This window comes from Lycorma delicatula, chromosome 1 (genome assembly GCF_047948215.1).
Source record: "Lycorma delicatula isolate Av1 chromosome 1, ASM4794821v1, whole genome shotgun sequence".
Lineage (NCBI taxonomy): Eukaryota > Metazoa > Arthropoda > Insecta > Hemiptera > Fulgoridae > Lycorma > Lycorma delicatula.
In genome coordinates, this window is record NC_134455.1 from 283,425,399 (window position 1) to 283,445,993 (window position 20,595).

The 20,595-nt window shown below is 32.7% G+C and overlaps 1 protein-coding gene across 17 annotated transcripts in view; it reads left to right on the forward strand.

The window, feature by feature from the left end:
* LOC142332279 (uncharacterized) overlaps positions 1–20,595 on the forward strand; it is a 663,646-nt gene that overhangs the window by 572,823 nt on the left and 70,228 nt on the right. For all 17 annotated transcript variants that reach the window (XM_075378625.1, XM_075378616.1, XM_075378717.1 and 14 more), the window contains 2 exons: positions 1,651–1,695; positions 16,720–16,782. In XM_075378625.1, the coding sequence (XP_075234740.1) occupies positions 1,651–1,695; positions 16,720–16,782 (108 nt within the window). The remainder of the gene's footprint in view (positions 1–1,650; positions 1,696–16,719; positions 16,783–20,595) is intronic.

Below are 20,595 nucleotides of genomic sequence, written 5' to 3' on the forward strand. Positions count from 1 at the left end.
AATGGAGAAAAACCAAAGACTACAGGAAAATTTTATTTTAAAGGAAAACATGATATATGACTTTTGTTGAACAGATATTCCCACATTCCTTCAACGCATTTAAAGAGAAGTGGGTGGAATGATATATCTATCAGAGGTTACAATAATTAATTTTCAAAAGGATCGAAGCTAATAATAATAATAATAATAATAATAATAGTTTGTGCTGCAGTGAGAATGGAGGAGTTGAAAATACATTTTGGTCTTTAAATCAGGCTAGAAGACAGGATATTATTACAATGAAATGAGCACTGAAAATGAAGAAAAATGGATTGGAAATCTTCCTGGAAATTTAATTTTGGTGGTAGATAACTTTCCAAAAAAAAAAGAAAAAAAAACGCAGCCTACTTCTGATTTGAATAGTATAAAGCATAGTGTTGCTGGCATGAATAAAAGAAAGTAATATTACATGCTCTGAAACTTTCGTCAATTGAGAACTTTATGAACTGGTGAAAATGAGTAATTTATGGTATGAGGAATATTAATTTGATCAGATATTGGATTGAAAAGGTCATAAAATATTAAGATTGCTTCTCTACCACTTTAAACCCAATGGAATTAATTTGAGCACAGATAAAAAAGAAACATCACTAACCTCAATATAATGAATGATGCCAATAAACTTAAAGAAATAGTTTGGCAGAAATTTAGAGACTGGATACTGAATTTAAAAAAAGTCTTATCACAGTTTAAAGATAGAAAATAAGTATTATGACATGTATAGGGCTATGGACATGTTGCAATCTGAAAGATGATAATTTTGAATGTCAGTGATAGTAATAATGAAAAATCTGAGTTATTTGAGAGTAAAGGTGAGAAATCACATAAAATGTGTGGATTGAGCCATTATAATAAATTTATAATTTTTTTTTCTTTGTGATGACGGGCATCAACTGCTTTGGTCATTTTCCTCTATGAGAATGGAAATTTTTAGCACATGAAAAATGCCATGCCTGACCAGATTACAATGCTCTGGATGAAGATGCTACCACTCTGCCACGGAATGGTACTTAATGTTTAAATTGTTTTGCATGTCTAATCGTTATTGTATATAACCAGATTATGCTATATAGATTAATATGAAGTAAATATTATTTTGGTTATAATTTAGATAAATAAATAAGGATAAAATACACAAAATAAAATAAAATGAATAACTAAATAAAATAAAAAATAATTAAACTGACACAAAATTAAAAAAAATCACCAAAAGATAACTCACATGTCAGGAGAATGTTTTTGCTGCCTTGAAAAAGTTGCACATGTACACACATGCACATGTGCATGGGTTCACACACACACACACCACACTTAGGCAAAGATGCAAGGGTTTTGCTGTACTCTACCACTGAAAATTACCTCACTAATCCCTCACCTGCATCTAAAATATTCCTTCCAACCTGCACAAAAACTATGTTTACAAAACTTCAACTTACTATATTTGGATTTGAAGAAGATTGGTGTCTTTCTTAATTACTGTTTATGTTTTATGAAATAAAATGTAACTGGATATTTAAATTTTATAATGAGATGATGTAATTTTTTTTAATTTTAGTATTTAGTTATAATGATAAGAAATTTCATTTCATGTTTGATTTGTTTTTGTTTAAGGGTGAGAAAGGATCAAAAGGTGACCCTGGACCAATGGGATTACCTGTAAGTATGATGTTTATACTACAATTGGATTTGTAGAATTTTTACAAAAATATTTTAACAAAAATAGAATTTTTGTTTATTTTTCTGATCTATTTACATACTGCTTCCACTTTTATGTAATCACTGTGAAACAGCTTAGATACTCTTAAGAGTTAAAAAATATCAGTTTTTACCTTTTTCAGAAGTGTGAAACATGAAACCCACCGAGTTGGTCTAGCGGTGAACTAGTCATTGCAAATCAGCTGATTTTGAAGTCAAGAGTTCTGAGGTTGAAATCCCAGTAAAGGCTGTTACTTTTATACGGATTTGAATAGTAGATCATGGATACCGGTGTTTGGTGGTTGGGTTTCAATTAACCACACACCTCAGGAATGGTCGACCTGAGATTGTACAAGACTAAACTTCATACATTTTATTTGAATTTATTCATACATATCATCCTCATTCATCCTCCGAAGTAATACCTTGTGGTGGTATTACTTCGGCTAAAGAGAAAAAGAAGTATAAAAGATAACATAACTAACAATTCAAGAAAGTTGAAATGCTGTGGTAGTGGAAAAAAGCGGGTAAATGAAAACTAGCTTGGAATGTGTTATAGGTTTTTCAAATGAAATTAGGATTTAGGCTTAACGAAGTATCATTTATGAAGGAATATATTAAATTTTATAACAAATGTGAGAAATATAAATGCACAAATTACAACAGCATTTCCTCTTGCTGCTAATGATTCTATTGCTGCTTTTAAAATGCAGTACAATTTTTGATATCTGAATTTCATATAACGGGAGAATAGCTTAAAACCGAACTAAGCCAGCTTGAGCTACAGTTATTTGATTGTCATCTTTAATAATGTTACTATTGTTGCTATTATTAGTGCCAAATTAATTGTCTGAGTTATTACTCTCATCTATTATTGTCAGTTGTAAACTGTTCATGTTTCAGTGCAGTAAGCTGTAGTTCTTTGCAGCTTTGTGTTTTTCTAAAGTGCCTTATTCTATTGAGGATAGGATTATTATAGTGGTAGCTTATATATATTCTGATCCTTTCAAGAAACACATAAAGTATTCGCAGAAAAATTTCTGAGTGTCAGTATCCCAGTAGAGTAGACTAAATGGTTTGGTTAAAAAATGACATTGATTTTAAATGCAAAATGAAATAGGGAACCTTTCATTAGGACTTAATAAAACATAACTGATATTCAAAGAAGAGTTTCTGTGGGTCAGAAAAAATGTATATGTAATTAACAATGTATTAATGTATATTTTAACAAAGTAGTGTAAATTCACATCTTGATGTAAACTTCTTCATAATTTAGATGTTAAATTGTATCATGTAACAAGTACACAACAATTTAAGAGAACAGACAAACCGAAATGTCTTAATTATTGCGACTGGCTTCTCAAAAACACTGTTTATGAATGAATGACTTGACGCTGCATTTCAATCAGAAGAGGCATGGTTCATTCATTTCAGCATATTACTTCGCGCTACCCCTGGTATTGAATGACTGAAAATCCTTACTGGATGTTTTTAGCATCCACTTCATGATGAGAAAATCGGTGTAAGATATGCTCTTTCTGGTAACCTTATAATGAGGCCAATATTTTTTAATTGGACTGTCAGTACAGAAGAGTAACATACAATTTTCAAACAACTCTATGCTCAGATAACAGACCATGAAAATGATTATGGCTTCTTCCAACAAACGGAGCAGCATTTTACAAAATAATTCACTAGCACACATTCATGAGGCTTTTACAGAATAATGAACTGTCAGCAGAGGGCGATGGCCTCTAAATTCCCCAAATTCGTCTAGAAATGACATTTTCTTTTGGAGATGTTTGACGTATAGAGTTTATGAATAAAATTTTACACCCTATTGATTAACTGAAAGTGAACATTCAACAAAAAATCATTGACAACACCATTTTGTATCAAATGAATCTCAATATGACCAGTCAAGCACAAAAGAGCATTGCTGCGCAGGGCAATCTCTTCAAATATCTTTTATAAGAAAAATAACCTTATGGTAATCTAAATACAAAATTTAATTTTATTTATGTTTTATTTTTTCATTACATGTCTCAACTGTGTTTAGTCTGTAGTTTGGTTTTAAGTTTTTCACCCCAAATATATTAACCATCAAGTATAAATAAACATTTTGAAATGCAACTGATGTATATAACAAATCAAAATTGCATTTTCTCCAAATGAATTTAGAGTTAAATATTCAAAACAATTTGTTACCGGTTAATATGAAAAATAATAGTAATAATAATAAACACATGATGAATAGTTTAAATATTTCTTGTAATTATTTGTGTGATGAATAGACAATATTATGAAATGATGATGTTAGAACAAGATATCTTGGTATAAATTAATTTTTATGCAATTGTTCAACTTTCTGTTGTATCTTAATTTAATTACTATTCACAACTGCAGTGGGTGGTAAGTGGCAATTGTTTCAAAATTAAATATGCAGGAGATTCTAAACATCTTCCAATTACTATAGCTACTGAATATTGTGTGGATTATAAAAATTATGGTAAACATTTTGCATTGGGCTGCCACATGGTTTTTTTTTAATTTCAAAACCATAGAATTTAAATGTTTAGGATAAATGAAACATCTGCTTATAATGAAAGAATATTCAAAATTATCTAACAAAAAATTAGATGTTTTTCTCATAATTACTATATACAGAGTGATTTTAAATTGCAATCTCTTGGAAGATGATCTATAGCAAAAAATAATAAAAACGTACATATAAACATAGGTCAGAAATAATTTGTTTGTGAGTTTTGGCTCACAAAGCATTTAGTCCTGCTTTCTGCTCCATTTGTGAAATTAAACTGTATAATAATTCTTGGAGTAGAAATCGAGGGATAAATTTGGTGCTTTCTTGTGGTTTTTGATGTAAAAAATTAAATAAATGTCCCACACCTCTATATTACTTATATTTTAAGGAAAATGGAGTAAAACATGAAAATGTTTTGTCGGTAAATACAATTTTTTAGGTTTGGAATAAAATAACTTTGTTAATTTACCAATAAACAAATGAAAATTTCTAGTTAACTTGGCAGAGAATCTAATTCTGAGAAGATTGATCTAAATAACATGTATTACAATTAAACACAAAATTGAGAGTTCAAATTCAATTAGAAACAAAACATACAAACTTGATCAGAAAAGTGAAATTTTAAACAGAACAGTTTATATACAAATGATAAAAATTATAAAAAATGCTAAAAATACTAGTAAAAAATACATATTAAAAATTTTTATTTTTTTATAGATTGATTATAACAGCTGATCAAAAATTAATTTTAGTGTCTAGTCATTGAATATTCAATTAAGCTTTGTTTGTGTTGTTATTGTTCTGTCAGTCATTCCCAGTGGGTGATACCACAAATTTGTTTTCATTTGGAGATTTGACTGACATATTAATTTATGGTAAAGTAAATAAAAATGGATTGGCTGGTCTGTTTGAATACTGGGAAAATTTTCCAGATCGATGAGCACCAGATTGTAAAACTTTTGAAGCCTTGGAGAGGTGAATTCGAAAAACAGGTATGCTTAAACCACTACGATTTGATACTGGTCGTGAACGTTTTGTGAGAAATACCAACGTTGAAGAAGCAATATTGAACATGGTACTCTCATTTCAAGCACCAGAAGGTTTTCACACTGATATCATATTTTGAAATCATGAGTATGGTGAATGTACATCATACAATTGTGTATGTCTGTGAAACAATTATATCCATTCTATGCAACATGTGTTCAAGAGTTATTACCACTTCATTTTGATAAACAGATGAAATTCTGTCCATTGTTAATTAGAAAATGTTAACATCATTCCAATTTCCTAAGTAATATTCTAATTACTAATGAATTCAGCTTTACAAGAATTGGCATTGTAATTTATCGAAACATTCACACTTGGGCAGAAGGAAATTCCCATGAGGTTACTACATGTCATTTCCAACAAACATTTCTGTTTAATTTGTTGTGTGGTCTTGTTGGTAATCTCATTGGCTTTTTTTTCTTACCGCCAAGGCTCAATAGAGAGTGGTACTTGTATTTTTTCGCAAACAAATCTGTTTGAACTCTTGGAAGATATTCCACTTGCATACAAATATGTTTTTTCAATGCTGGCGCATCTGCTCAATATTGTCATGGTGTGATGATTCATTAAAATAAAATATTTTGTAAGCAATGGATTGATTGAAATGGACCAGTAAATGGCCACCTCAATCTCCTGATCTCATGCCAGCAGACTATTTTCTTTTGGGTTGGATGAAATCATTTGTCTATTCTGTTCGTATTAGCCACAAGAAGAATTGAGACATTGTATAGTAATAGATATACTAATCGACATTGTATACAATAGACATTGTATACTAATAGATGTGCTTGGCTAGTATGTATTCACCGAACTGAACTATGGATTTAATAGAATGGCAGCCATACTGAACAATTGCTTTGAAGAAATGTTTGCAGCTTTATCAAGTAACTGTTTTGATATTTAATCATTTTTAAAAAAATAACAAAAATTATGTGATTTTTATTTTTTTAAATCTATGTTTTATTCATTTTTTCTTTTATTGATTAGTTTTCTATTTGTTTTTATTTACAGTATATCGTTGTAACAATGATGAAGATTGTTTGTTTTATAATTATATTACTTTTCCAATCCAGTTTGTGTGTTTTGTTTCTAATTAAAATTGAACTTCTTAAATTTGTGTTTAATTTTAATAGATTTTATTTAGATCAATTTTCTCAGACTGCCATGCAATTTAGAATCATCTGTATTTACATATTAAAAGCAATATTATTTATTTTTAAAACATTAGTTGTACAAGGTATGATTGGAAAGTTTTAAAACTAGGGTCGTAATTTCAAAATGTCTATACTTACAGGCTTTTGTAATAGATCTTCTTTGCAGTAGTCCTCTTCTGACTGAATACATTAACTCCAACAATGTTTCCACTTTCGGAAGCATTCCTAGAAATTTTCTTAAGGGTAAGAACCCTCTCCATATTTGCTTGGGTGTCTGCAGTTGAGTCAAATCAGTTCCCTTTCAGCAAAAATTCCAATTTAGGAAATAAGTAGAAGTTGGCAGGGGCTAAAGCAGCTGAACAGCATGGGGGGGGGGGTTGCAGAAGCAAAAAATTGGAATTTCACCAAAATTCCACATGAAGAACGGATTTGAAGTCAACATTGGACATTTGAAGTCGGTGTTGTTTTTACTGATTTGACAACAATTTTGAAATAAATTTCACAGACCATAGACATGTGTTAGTTATAATTGGCTGAATTGTGTAGAAACTTAAATTCATTTCTCAGCCAACTCCCTAATTGTAAATCTACATATATATGTAATGTAGGAATGGAGATTTTCCGATTGAAGCACAAACTGTAATGAATTGAATTAATGAACTATGAACTGGGAGCCTTGATCGCTGTGTGGGCTGGGTTAAAATTGAATGATTCAAGTCAATCAAATGGATAATATTACAAAAATAATAGAATTAAATTTATGTTAAATAAAATAAAATAATATTTAATAAATTTAAAACATTTCCGTTTAGTAATAGTGGGCTTCCCTTGGGGAATGCTTGTGAGGCTAGTGGTGAGGTGATGCAAGTATCCCGTGTAAGGCTAGACCAAACTCATCACCATCAACTGGTAACAAAGGGGTGCTATTTTGGAAGGTGCAATGTGGTGTTCTTATAATATTTCTGCAAACAATTGTCTGATTTTCAAAATTTAAACTGGGTGTTTGTTAGTAGATAGAAGGCTAACTTTTCATGCATCAGGTACACTCTCGATCTAACAGATCACTTATTTGGAAATGTTGTTATATCTTCACATCCCAACCCTGTAGGGAGAAGACACCCACTTTGTGATTTTACCGGTTGCCACACCACCCTCCACCGTTCCCAGCCCTGAGGAGCTTTACCGGAGGTCGACTTTAGATCCTCTAACTGATTACATCTCACAGTCATCAGCCAGGCCTCGGTTGATGGCCTCGGATGCCACCAATGTAAATGCCTCGGCAGACATTTGAATCAGTAAAATACATATCAAATGTCACCTTCACATAGGCTTATCTTTACAGCCAACCTAACATGATTCCCTCAAACTAACTGACCAAAAACACGAACCCTGCACCTAATCGATATTTGACGGCACCGTTTGTGACTGTGAATGCCTCAGAAAATGAACGAGTTTAAAATTTAATCAGTACTACACTCATACCAATCAAAATTATGATTTACACAACATAAAAATTCAAACCTGCCCCCAAATAAGTCTACCAATTTAGTTCACCTAACAAGGGTTAATGTAACCTCATTCTGGCCCGTGCAGGAGTGTCCGTGCCGGGGACAAATCCTGCACTCCCACCCGGTCCCACCATGGAGTCTCGTGCGGTATTTCCAAGTCACAACCAGGATTGCCACCGGCAGAGAGAAGCCACGCCACCAGTCGCATGGATTACCATACACCGACCCCGGCAGCATAGCCGCCTCCACAAGCAGGAGCTCCAAATCTAATCACAAACACCAATATAACCATGGCACGATGCCATTGCACCTACCTCTGCGACCAATCCATTGCCTAGGATTGAACCCTAGCCACCCGAGATCCTACCATGATCGAGTATCTTAATTAAACTCTCTCTGCAGAACTACACATTGCAAGGGCTCATAGAAGACCAGTCACTATGGAACACTCCTCGTGGATCATCCAGTTAATACGGAGATCCAGAAAGGAATGTGTTCTCTCAAGTTCCCTAACAGCTCGTGAACGTTCGACCTCGTATCGGGGACAGACATAGAGGATGTGGTCCATTGTATTATCAGTCCCACAATCTGGGCATTGACTTGAATTCACCAAACAAATCCTAGTCAAACTTGCCCAAAAGGCACCATGCCTGGAGAGAAGTTGTGTGTTATACCGATTGGGGAAAACCCATCCAACTGCACCTAAATCAGACATTATAGGAAATATACCATGCGTGTAGTGATCTGTGGGGAATTCGCCCCACCCGATCTCCAAGACGCAAGGCCCTCGTCTTGAATCTCCTGCTTTCATTCTGACCTCAATAGGTAATTTACCTTGGAAATTTAGCGTTCCTTATGCTCATTAGCCAAGATATCTGTTGGTTTGATTCCGACCTATAACACAGACTGCCTCCTGCAAGACTGTTCTATAACCACCTATAATAGCCACCAAGAGGAGTCACTGGGCCTGCAACAAAATGTCCGCACAATACCTAAAAGCCATACGGTGAGCCCAGACAGGCGCAACATACAACATAATAGCTTCACTGACACCTTTCTAAAGGATATGCATGGTAAGATAATTCAATCCCCAATCGGGATGAATGACTCTATGGACTCGATAAAAAGTATCAGCAGCCTTTTTTGCTACATACTGTAGATGTTTCTTGAACCGAAAATTCTCATTAAGGAACATCCAGGTATTTTTGAACCGTAATGTACCGAATGGGGAGACCAGCCATCTGAACCTGGATTTATTGGGAAGCAGCCAATTGGCTCTTAAGCACCATCATTGTGGTTATTTCTGGGCTGAAAATCATCTTATGTTGGAGACTCTACAATCGGAGTATCTCACAAGCTTGAGCAGCTCTGAACCCTACCTTGTTACGCAATTCCCCTTCAATCAGTTGCAGCGTGTTGTTAGCATAAGCGACAACATGACAACCTTAAATGCAACATGAAATTGAATTCTATGATCCAAAGAACGGGACTCAGAACACTGCCCTGAGGGCATCCTTTAGTTAAGGTCTGTCTTGCAAATCTCTGAGTCGCCATCATGCAGGGAAACGGTCTGATGGCTGAAATAACTTGAGAGCACTTCTAATTCATTTTGTGTAGACTTATTCTTCTGCATCTGAAATAGGGCAAAGGGCCATCATAAGTTGTTAAATGCTCCAGATATGTTCAGAAAAATCCCTAATACTTCTTTACATGTACTAGAGGAACCTATATCTATCACATTTAGTATGGTATCCTCAGTGCTCTTGTCCAGTCAGAAACCATACTGGTTGTCCATTAGCAAATGATCAGTGGCCAATCTAACATTAATGCGCAAATATAGGACCTTCTCAAAATACTTGCCAATCACAGGCAAGAGCATTATTGTACGGTCTTTAAGTTGGATCTTTGTCGCCACCTTTGAACAACAACACCAAGTCTTCACGCTTCCAACATGCCGGAAAGTCGCCGGTAAAGAGCAACCTATTATATATTCTAGTTAGAGGACAAAGGACTACTGGAAGCGCTTGGGCAAGGAGCTCCATTGTGATAGAATCTTATCTGGGGGCCTTGTGCTGTGTCATACTACAGATCACCTGGCGCACCTCCGCCTCAGTGATCTCAGAAGATTATAAGTTGGTTTTGGAAATTGCGACTTCCTCTCTGACACACCGATGGTATGAAACTTTAGCCATATTAAGGACACGGTCCTTATCAATTACTAAACTCTTGCAGGTTGACAAAGCTGACAAGAGGACATCTTTCCTGTGCTTATGTCCAAGGGCTCTGTATACAATGCCCCAGGGGTCTCTATTCCCTTGCTGCTGAATGAAGAAGTGCCTGGAATTATGCTTGGAGAACCTAATGCTATGAAAGCTCCTAGCCCTACTTTTGCGGTAATCCGCAGTTAGGGCCGCACGCTGATCAGGATCACCCTCTCTTTGCATAGCCCTTCTGAGTTGATTCACAGATTGCTTCATTGCTGTCAGATTCCGAGACCACCAACCAGATGTACGTTCCTGGCCAGTGCCTCTAGGAATGGCGGCTTCAACCATTGCCTTCACTGCAAAAGTGAAATTTTCTGCCAGGACATCTAATGGCAGGCCGTCAAGGTTTTAAGAAAAAATCTCAGTCTAGACTCCAACAAAGAAGAGAATTTCGCCCAGTCCGCCCTCCTATGCAGTAAGCACCCCCAGTAAACAGGAAAGTGTCTCTCATGGCCATCATGCAGCTCATCCACTATTTCAAAAAGTATCAACTGATGATAGTAGAACAGTCGTCAACCACAGACCAGTCAAGGACCCTGCCAGGGATGCCCGTACCAATGGTAATGTCACTATTTGTACCTGAAAAGGTCCGTCATCCGTTAACCATATCGATGTAAGTGGCCAACTGGTCTGCAACATAAAAGACCTCAATATTGTGCTGCACGATGAAATATCAATTAAGCTACCACCATGATCAGTGATCCCACTGTGCCAGAAAAGCGACTTTAATATCGGCACCATTAAGGATTGGATCATTACCCACAATACGAAGGATCCTGTCCCACCTCACTAGGTGTTCCTCAGTGGATCCCTGTATAGGATATATGAACTGATTACTGTGAGGTTCTGTCTTCCATTCATTACAGAGACCTGAAGTCAGGTTTTGTGGCAAGTCTGGCCACAATATGATGCGCATCAGAAACCTGCCGTATAAAGATACTATCAAGCAACTTCCTGCACAGAATAGCTAACATACATGTATGTCCTACACAAAACCTTTTCCAGCATCATTTCTAATTACATATGGGTGCTGCAGAAGGACAACATCAAGGCTTCGTCTCTCTACTGCCTCACCTAACTCAACCTGGACTACATAAGCACCCTGGGCATTTAGTTGACCATACCTAACCATCTAAGGAATTAAAGTACAGCGCAACGGCCCTTAAGTAAGGTGTGTAACACACTCCTTACTAATAGCTGGGTGCTTATGATTCTTGTGCAACCTTTTACAGTTAGCACATGCTGGAGCCATATAGTTCCGCCAAAACATCATGGGTGAACTGGGCATTGCTGCCAGGCCTGCCCCCTGATGAAGAGTTTTCAGTGAGTGGGTTCATATCCTCCCGGGTGGTCACCCCTATATCTGCTTCTGAATTATCATTGTCAGAACCAATGTTTGAGGAGATCAAAGGAAAAAACTCTGGCCCTCTCCTTTGGCTAAGCTTCTTACCTACCTCTCTAACATCAGTCATGGTCAGCGATTCCCTGACGTAACAGTATACGAACGAAATGCTTGATGTATTCCTTCTATTTAGAGATATTGGGCACAAGCCCACAAGCATGACGATTACCTGCAGCGAGCCACGGGCAGCTGGAGACCTTCTGTATTGTCCTGTCACTCTTGGCACCTCTTCGCCACTACTTGATCAATTGTGTGAAATCAAAGATTAACACACAGTTACAGATTACGGCCCCCGCTCTAAAAGAGCGTGAGTAGGAGTAAGGGTAAAGGCCCCTTTGCTTGTAACAGGGCCTTATGACCAGAAGTCATTGCCGCGATGAGACGGGTGCTCGAACAAATCATGTGCCAAAACGCTCTGAATCCCCGTGAAATGGAAATGAATCATCTAAATAATAAGGGCGCAAAACTGTTGTAATAGATCTCAGACAGCAAGATTGTGAAACTGGGGAAGGTAGTGAGCTCAAAAATAGCACTGAAAAAAATTTTATACAACACAAACCTCTGCTCATGAAAAAAAACCAGAGGTTATTATATCTTCACAACTAATTTTCCGATTTTTAAAATTCAAACAAGGTATTTATTAGTATAATACAAAATCACGATATAAACAAACCAAAACAAAAAGAGTAGTGTTTGTCAGTAATTTTTTTTTTTTGGCACTCGTGTCTTCTAATTTGTACTATTTACCTCTTGTTAATCATAAAAGATTGAAACCAATAACAATGTTATAATCCTTTTTATGATCTAATTCTTTCAATTCATGGATGATATAATGCAAATATCTAAGAATACAATTTTAACTTTTTTTTAGTCCTCAAAACATTATCTTTTGATAGTTAAATTTGTGAGTGTAACTTTCTAAAAGGTATTCTGGGTGAGTGAATTAAATAAATACTCTCTCAAATCCTTAAGAACTTTTGCAGTTGAGATAGTTGGCCTGATTTATTAATTTTAAACTCCCAATGTTATGAATTTTATAAGTACATCATGATATTATTTACTAACTGGGAGCTGTAAATTGGGTAAATTTCGAGTGAACTAATCTTTTATGCATTTGAGAGTTATACGTTTGAAATTAGCCTTGCAATAAACACATTCTCATCTTTAGTAAACAAATTAGCTAACTCAACAAAATGGTATGGATACTGAAAAGTATTGGTGGATAACAGAATTATTTCAAGATTTAGTCACAGTTAAACTGGATTGCAGTATTTCCTCTTAAATAACGTAAATGTAATATGTAAAGTTCATCCTTGTGCAGATTAGGAAACCCTCATACCAAGAGTTGCATCCTTTGTGAAAACTCCCATTATAAATGAATTCAAATTTATTTTGTGAGAAATTTTTATGACATCTTGCTTGTTTTCAGAATATTATTAAACCTTACGATAAAATTGTGCAGTAGTGACAAATCAGGTTATTTGAATTTTATAATTACATATAAGGTTGTATTTGAGTGTGCCATTTTTATACGAGTTTTCGTCATTTTATAAATAATTGAATGATATCATAGTTATATGTTTTGGTAATTTTATCAAAAAAATACAATAAATTCACTACCAGTATAGAATTTTTAATTACTAGAGAATTCTGAACATGCTTCTCTCACCATACATAATGATTTTTTTTATGTATATGTCATGTATTCTATTTTACTACTCTGAGTTCCTTTTGTCTTTTATGTTATTTATAAATCGGTTCTTTTTTTGTTTATGCCTGTTTTCATAATGTTGATAATTTGTTTATTAAACAGTCCAGTATTTTATAATGAGTTATACAATGTATGTTCTGCTATACTGGGTATTTTGGGATGTACTCACCGAACTACAGGAACTGATTCAGGACACTAAAACAAGCAAAAAGTTTGTATCAACATAAGTAGTATTTTGCTTTGTTTTCCTTCTGGATGCCATTTTGTGATTTTCAACAAAAAGATTGTTTCTGAGGAATGAGTAAACCTACTTTAATTAAATTTGGCAAATCTAAGACTAGTATTTTGTTCTGCAAAATAAACAATTTTGACGTCACTTTCAAAAATTTCAAAATGGTGACCATCTTAATTTTTTAATCTTCAATATCTTTGTAATTATTTGTTTGATCAAATTTTTTCGTTACAAAATTTATTAAACATTTTATTTTGAACAAAATGACATCTCATTTGTAAAAATCCATTGACAAACAATCGACTTATTGCAGAAAATTAACCCGGCAATACACTTACACACCGTAATGCAAGCTGATAATTTTTTTGCCTGTTTTTATTTCCTCCAGTAACAGTAATAAATATGATTAATAATAAATAATAATAAATTAATAATAATAGAAATTATGATGACAATCAGGAACACAAGGGCAACACCATAAAAAAGGGCAAGTGTGACTAAGTTGTACTTTTACAAATTGATTATTTGTACATTTTGAATTGGTATATATTTTTTATCATTTTTTAATGTCTACAAGAGATCTGAGAACACAGATAAAGTATGGAGGTACAAATGCACAGTACAAGTAGGGTTTGGGAAATTTAGAAGAGCCAGTGATAAAAGTGGATATTGAAAGAAAACATACTATATTACTTTTTATTCATGGACGGAGATATGTTGGGTCTTGAAATGAAAAATCAGGGCTCTATAAAAGTGACAATTAATGTTTATGTTCAAATGGTTTGTCAAAAAATAGGAATGAAGGACTTAATTTCTGCAGGCAAAAAAAATTTGCTGAAAAATTTTGTGAAACTGTGAGATTGAAACCACTTACATTGTGATGTGGCATTGACAAAATCAGTTGGTTAGGTATTGATTAGTAGGAATTTTTAATTCACATATTCTGTTAGTTGAGGAAACTTTCCTTTCCTCAAAAAAATCAGTTATTGAAAAAAATTATTTCATTAATGAACAACTATAAAATTGCAGCAAAACCTTATTGTCCTACTGATGTTGCTTGGTAAAACATCTGAATTAATCAACTCCCTAAACAGCTAGTTGAAAGATCGCAAAATTATCCACTTTTACATTAATTATCCAAATTTGCAACTTAACTGTCCATGTTTGCCAAAAAAAGTTGTTATTATTATAATCATGAAACTGTGCGACTCAACATATTTGACATTTTTTAGCATTTGACATCCTGAATAAAACCAGCCAAAAAAAAACTTAATAAACAGGAATGATAATAAAATAAACAGGAATTACCAAACTTCATCCTTGATGCAATAGAAAAAATAAAAAACAACAATACTTGATTACTATACATAAAGTTAAGCATAACCTCCATTCAAATATTCAAGGTGATTTATGTGGATGACTTGCTTTGTTTTTTAAGTGGTTTTATGAATCCTTTGTACTTGCTGTTTGCCAGCAATGTACTAGAAAATTACATTGAATGTAAAGCATTATTATATAATTCCTCATTTCATCTTTCACAGTATATCTTGCATCAGAATTTTGAAAAGAATTTGCTGTTTACTAAAACCTATGACAGTTTTTAATTAAGGTTTAGAATTAGAGCTTTCTTCCAAATAAAGATATGTAAATGATACTAAAACATATGGTCCAGTTTTTGTAGAATATGCCTAACTGCTGAAGTAACCATTGAGTTAAGCCAGTCCTTGTAACTGACAAAAATTGATATACTAGAATTTGTGTGTTATAAAATAACATATGTTCATTTCAATTATAAGAAAATAAAGTAATTTAATTGAAAACTCTTAGGATGATTTGGTAGAAGTTGCATTAAAAAAGAAAAGTTGGAACTAGAGAGTTCCAAAAACCAGTTAATGGTTTGTAAAATTGTGATGGCATTGTTAGAGAGACAAGACAGTTTTCAGCAGTTACAGCTTCTCCAGGTTGCTTTAATTGAAATTATAAATTGTCATAAATAAACACATTCATGAAAAACAGCAAAAAAATGTCTGAAGTCATAAAGCTAATACATTTATTATTCTTTCATTTATATTTATATTGTTAAATCAGTTATTGAACAGAATAGATTGTTTAAATAATAATAACTTTAGTACTAGTACAGTACTCAGCTAAGTATAATAAAATTTATGTATGTAATTAATAATAAAATATTAGGAGCATTGTTGTTTTTACTTTTTCTAAATCTGAAATCAATGGTGTGCTTTTAATAACCTTAAAATTTATTAAATATTATCAGTGAACACACATTTGTTTTCATCTATATTGTTTGATGACTGTTTAATAAACTAGAAAGTAAAAAATGTAGAAACATAAATATAAATAAAATAATTTTTCTAATGAAATTAATTATAAAAAAAAAAAAACATTTTATGTAAAACATGACAAACCTGTCTTATTTCCTTTCACCTTTCCAATAGCTCCCTTTCCCAAGGATTTTCTTCTTATGTATTTCCTTTCTTTATTTTCTTCATACAGCTTTAATTCTAAATCCCACATTATTTTAAGTTTTTAGTTTTATGTTTGTGTATTTAACTAATTCTGAAATAGTTGTAAGAACTTTAGTGTTTCAAATTTCCTTCCTTTTAGAGATTTATCAAGTTTCTTTTTCTATCGTGATATATTAATATTCTTGCCTTCTAAAATTATTCTGACTAATGCAATTTGCCATGTAATAAATGTTGATGTGATATTTATATATTGTATTAGTTATAATACATTGAAATTTCTATGTAAATAATTGTAAGTAAAGCTTTCAGTTGACAATAATGACTGGAATAATTTGTGTATTCTCATCGTTGATACTCTAGATTCATATTGAATTTAATGTAACTTTGCTTACTGGATTTGCAAGGGTATTGTATTGAAACATTGAAGTGAATTATGATTTTAGTATTTTAACTGGAAATCTTATAACTACCAGATATCTATAATTATTATTTTTTAAGGAAAAGATGAAAAAGTAGAATAGGAGGTACAACAGCCAATTAAACATAATTACAGTTAATGTGAAAAGTTATGCTATATTTTTATAAGAACAAGAAATTGCATAGAAACTTAACATTTTTATATGTTCTTAATTACAGGGTCCAATGGGTTTGCGGGGGGAGGCAGGACGTCCAGGTGATGTGGGGAAACCAGGCCCCATGGTAAGGCCTACATTTTCCTAACTCATGTGCGTACGTACATACCTAACCTAACAGACTAACAATCACTCACATCACTAACATCAGTATTGTTATGTTGATATTGATATAACTCTTTATCAAGATTCGCATTCTGAGTGTTGCAGTGTTGTCAATACATATAACGGTTATTTAGAAAGTAAATTTCTTCAGTTGTGAAATAAAGTTATATGTGTTATATTTTTTATGTAAATATGATATAAGCTCAGTTTAGTTTATAAATATCCTAAAATAATGATTATTTCCATCCAATTAGTGTAATATTGTACTTAAATAATTTAAAGCAACATATTTAAAGTTAGTACTTTATGTAATATATGACTGAGAATTAGCTAGCAGATGTAAGAATGTGAATGTGCTATACTACTGGTAATTATAGTTTGTATATCAGTTGACTGAGAATGTAATTTCTTTTATTTGATTTAATTTGATGATTTTATTGCTGGAATAAATGATTGTTTTGCTTTTGTGCATTAAATTTTTTGATTAAAAATGTAGCTGTAATATGTACTGATATTTAAATAACTTCTGTATTTTCATTATCATACAGAATAAGATTGTTTTATAAATTACTTGCATTTTTTAAATCTGCAGTAGCATAAGATTTCATTGTTTTTCTTAGGTATTCAATTTTTTATTAATTTATTATTTTTTTTACAAGTATTTGTATTATATTATTCTCCGATGTAATCTTGATTTTGTTTCTGAATGCTTACTTAAGAGATTGTATTTATTACAATCTCTGTTTATACGCTATGTTTTATTTTTGTTTCTGATAAAGAAATCACATTATTTCTGAAGAAATAAATATTGTTATCTAGTTTCTGTTTTCTTCGTTGTAATTTAACTTTACTATTAAGCTCTTATCCATGTCATGTCTAAGTTTCATGTATTGAATATTAAATTAAGCAGTCGAACTGAAACATTTATTAACACTACTGTATTTTATTTTTTTACTTATTTTATTCCACATTATCTCTATCTTTGATTTCTTGAGTCTTGACGCTTTTATTCATCTCATCTTTCTTATTGTAATATCTGTGTGACTGCATGTCTTGGAAAAAAAGTTTTGCATCAGAAATTTTGAAATTGGCTCTTATGTATATATTTGGAGTAGCTGTGTTTGTTAACCAGTTTTATTAATATTCTTGGTGTTTTAAATTTGAGTTCTGATTTGAGGATCTGGAATAATTATTTTTCATGGAAAAGAAGAATGGGTTCCTTGACATTAATTTTGCTTTATTATCTTATAATTTTAATTTAAATTAATTATTTTATATTGTTTGTTCTTTACTAATTTTTGTTCTCTTTTTTTAATGTAATTACTTTTTAAGTTGTTGATAGCATGTATTATATTCAGACAAAAGAAAATTGCACAAGGTATTGATAATAGAATGATCATTAGGAGCCAATTCATTAATTGTGAATTCAACTTTTATATTTATCTATACTATATGAGGGTGGGGTGCAAAGTTCTGGGCCTGGATAAGAAAACAAAATTTTTCTGGGAACATCTTGATTTATTTTTCAACATAGTCAACATTAAGGTCTGTACACTTAGCTCAGCGTTCCACAAGAGTGCTTACACCAGTTTGGTATCAAACTGGTGTAAGCACCAGTTGATACCAAGTTGATGCAACTTTTGCATCAAAAGAGCTTTAGGCAATTAAATGTTTTTTCAGCACTGTTTTTGGTTGGGTATGAGCAAACACGGCACCCATCTGGTCCACAGCTTATTCATGCCCAAATGCTCACGCAAAATATTGCACACGCATTCTGTTGACATGCCTACACACTCTGCTACTAACTCGTTCACTGTCACTCATTCATCTGCCAAAATGATTTTATGGACTTTTTCTGTCATTACTGGCTTAGTCATTGCAGAAGCGTGCACACTATGTGGTTCATCTCTAGTGCGTGTTAGAGCCATTTTAAACTTTGCGACCCAGCATTTAACTGTTGTATTTGATGGAGAAGAGTCTCCCAGTGCTGTATCAAGCTCTTCTTTAATTTTCTTTCCATTTAAGCATTTCCTTTCCTATCCTTTAACCTTTTTATTTCAGGTGATGATAACATGACAGCATGAAATCTTGCAGTAAATTAATGAAGACTGGAATCATGTGATGCTGTTGAGAAATTAAGCGTATTATTGCCATTTTTGTGTGAGGTCTGGAACTTTTTACCTCACCCTTGTATATTGTTTCTTTTTATTCTGCACATTACTACTGTATTGTCTGGGATGGATCATGTGATGTGGAACCACCAGATTTGTGGGATATATGGTACTTCCATACTGTGTTAATTGCAGCATACAATGCTAAAGTGCAAATAAGAAAGGCTGCCCTTTTAATTTTTGCTTTGAATATTTTTATTTGTGTTAATCTCTGGTTTATGTATCTTCATAAAAATCAGTTAGCCCATACAAAGCCAGAGAATAAAATATTAAATAAAAATTAGAGTAATACAATATCATTTCCTAAAGTTATTGCTGTAGTGAATCTTTTTTTTTTAATATTTACATCTGATAGATTATCGTAAATTTGAATCTTTTATTAAACAAAATCAACTTTTAAGCTCTATCTAGTAAATGCCAACAACATTAAATGAACCATCCAAACAATAACTTTCTGTAGTGTTGGATAATTTTAATATTTTCGTAGCTCAGTTAGTAACTGCGGCTTTTGATGTTAGCATTCAATTTTTATCATACCCTTGTATTTTTCAAGACATCATTCCACAATGAAATACATTCTGAGTAGTTTCATATATTGTAGGACCATCAGGTATTAATAGATTCAATTTACCATCTTGCTAATCTTTTAGGCTAGTAGTAGACTAAATTGCATAACCATGCATTAGCATCAGTCTCCTTAAAATCCAGAGTATTTTTCATACATACTTCATTACAAGTTGTTGATAGTTTATTGATGAATACACTCATGTCAAAATGTGATAAGCAGTATGAAGTAACAGATTTTAGTTGATGAAAACATTTCTGCAATTACATTAGAGTGTTTTGTTTGATGAGCATGCTTTCAGTGTTATAGTATTAAAAATCGATGAACTCCTTAAGATAGGTTTATTTTATTTCCCTTATTAAATACTGTTAATATTAATATTTGAACTAAATATTTTTGTAAAAAAGTTGAAATTACATGTAAAGCAGTTAATTTTGTTAATAAATGAGCCTGACCAATATAAATGACAGTAATAATGGATACGTGTTACTTATTTGGGATTAAAAATAATTACATGTAAACATCGTTATAAAACCTTCCATACAAGTAGAACAGATAGGACATTTAGATTTAGATTTAATGAACATTTCAGAACAAATAAAATAAATATATAACATAAAGATGTTTGCCATGTTGCTGGAAATTTCATTAATCATGATCACAGTACTACTTTCATACAAAATAACTAGCAGACCCGACAGACGTTGTGCTGTTAAAACGTTGTAAATCCCAAAATTAAAAAATTTTTCAATTAAACTATAAATTGTTTGGACCATTTTGATGAAAAAATATGTAAAAGAAAAATATTTTAAAAATACCTGACACCACCACACATACAGTTATCACAACTCGACCTATGAAATCTTTCAGCGTTCTATCGAGAGCTTCAAGTGAATGCTTATGAGCCATAGTGCATTCATCCCAGATAATAATTTTGCATTTTCTCAAACTTCAGTCATGCCTAAATGCTTCTTTATAATACACATTGCGTCTTGATTTGTGTGAATGTTCAATGGCAACTTGAGTTTTGAATGCACAG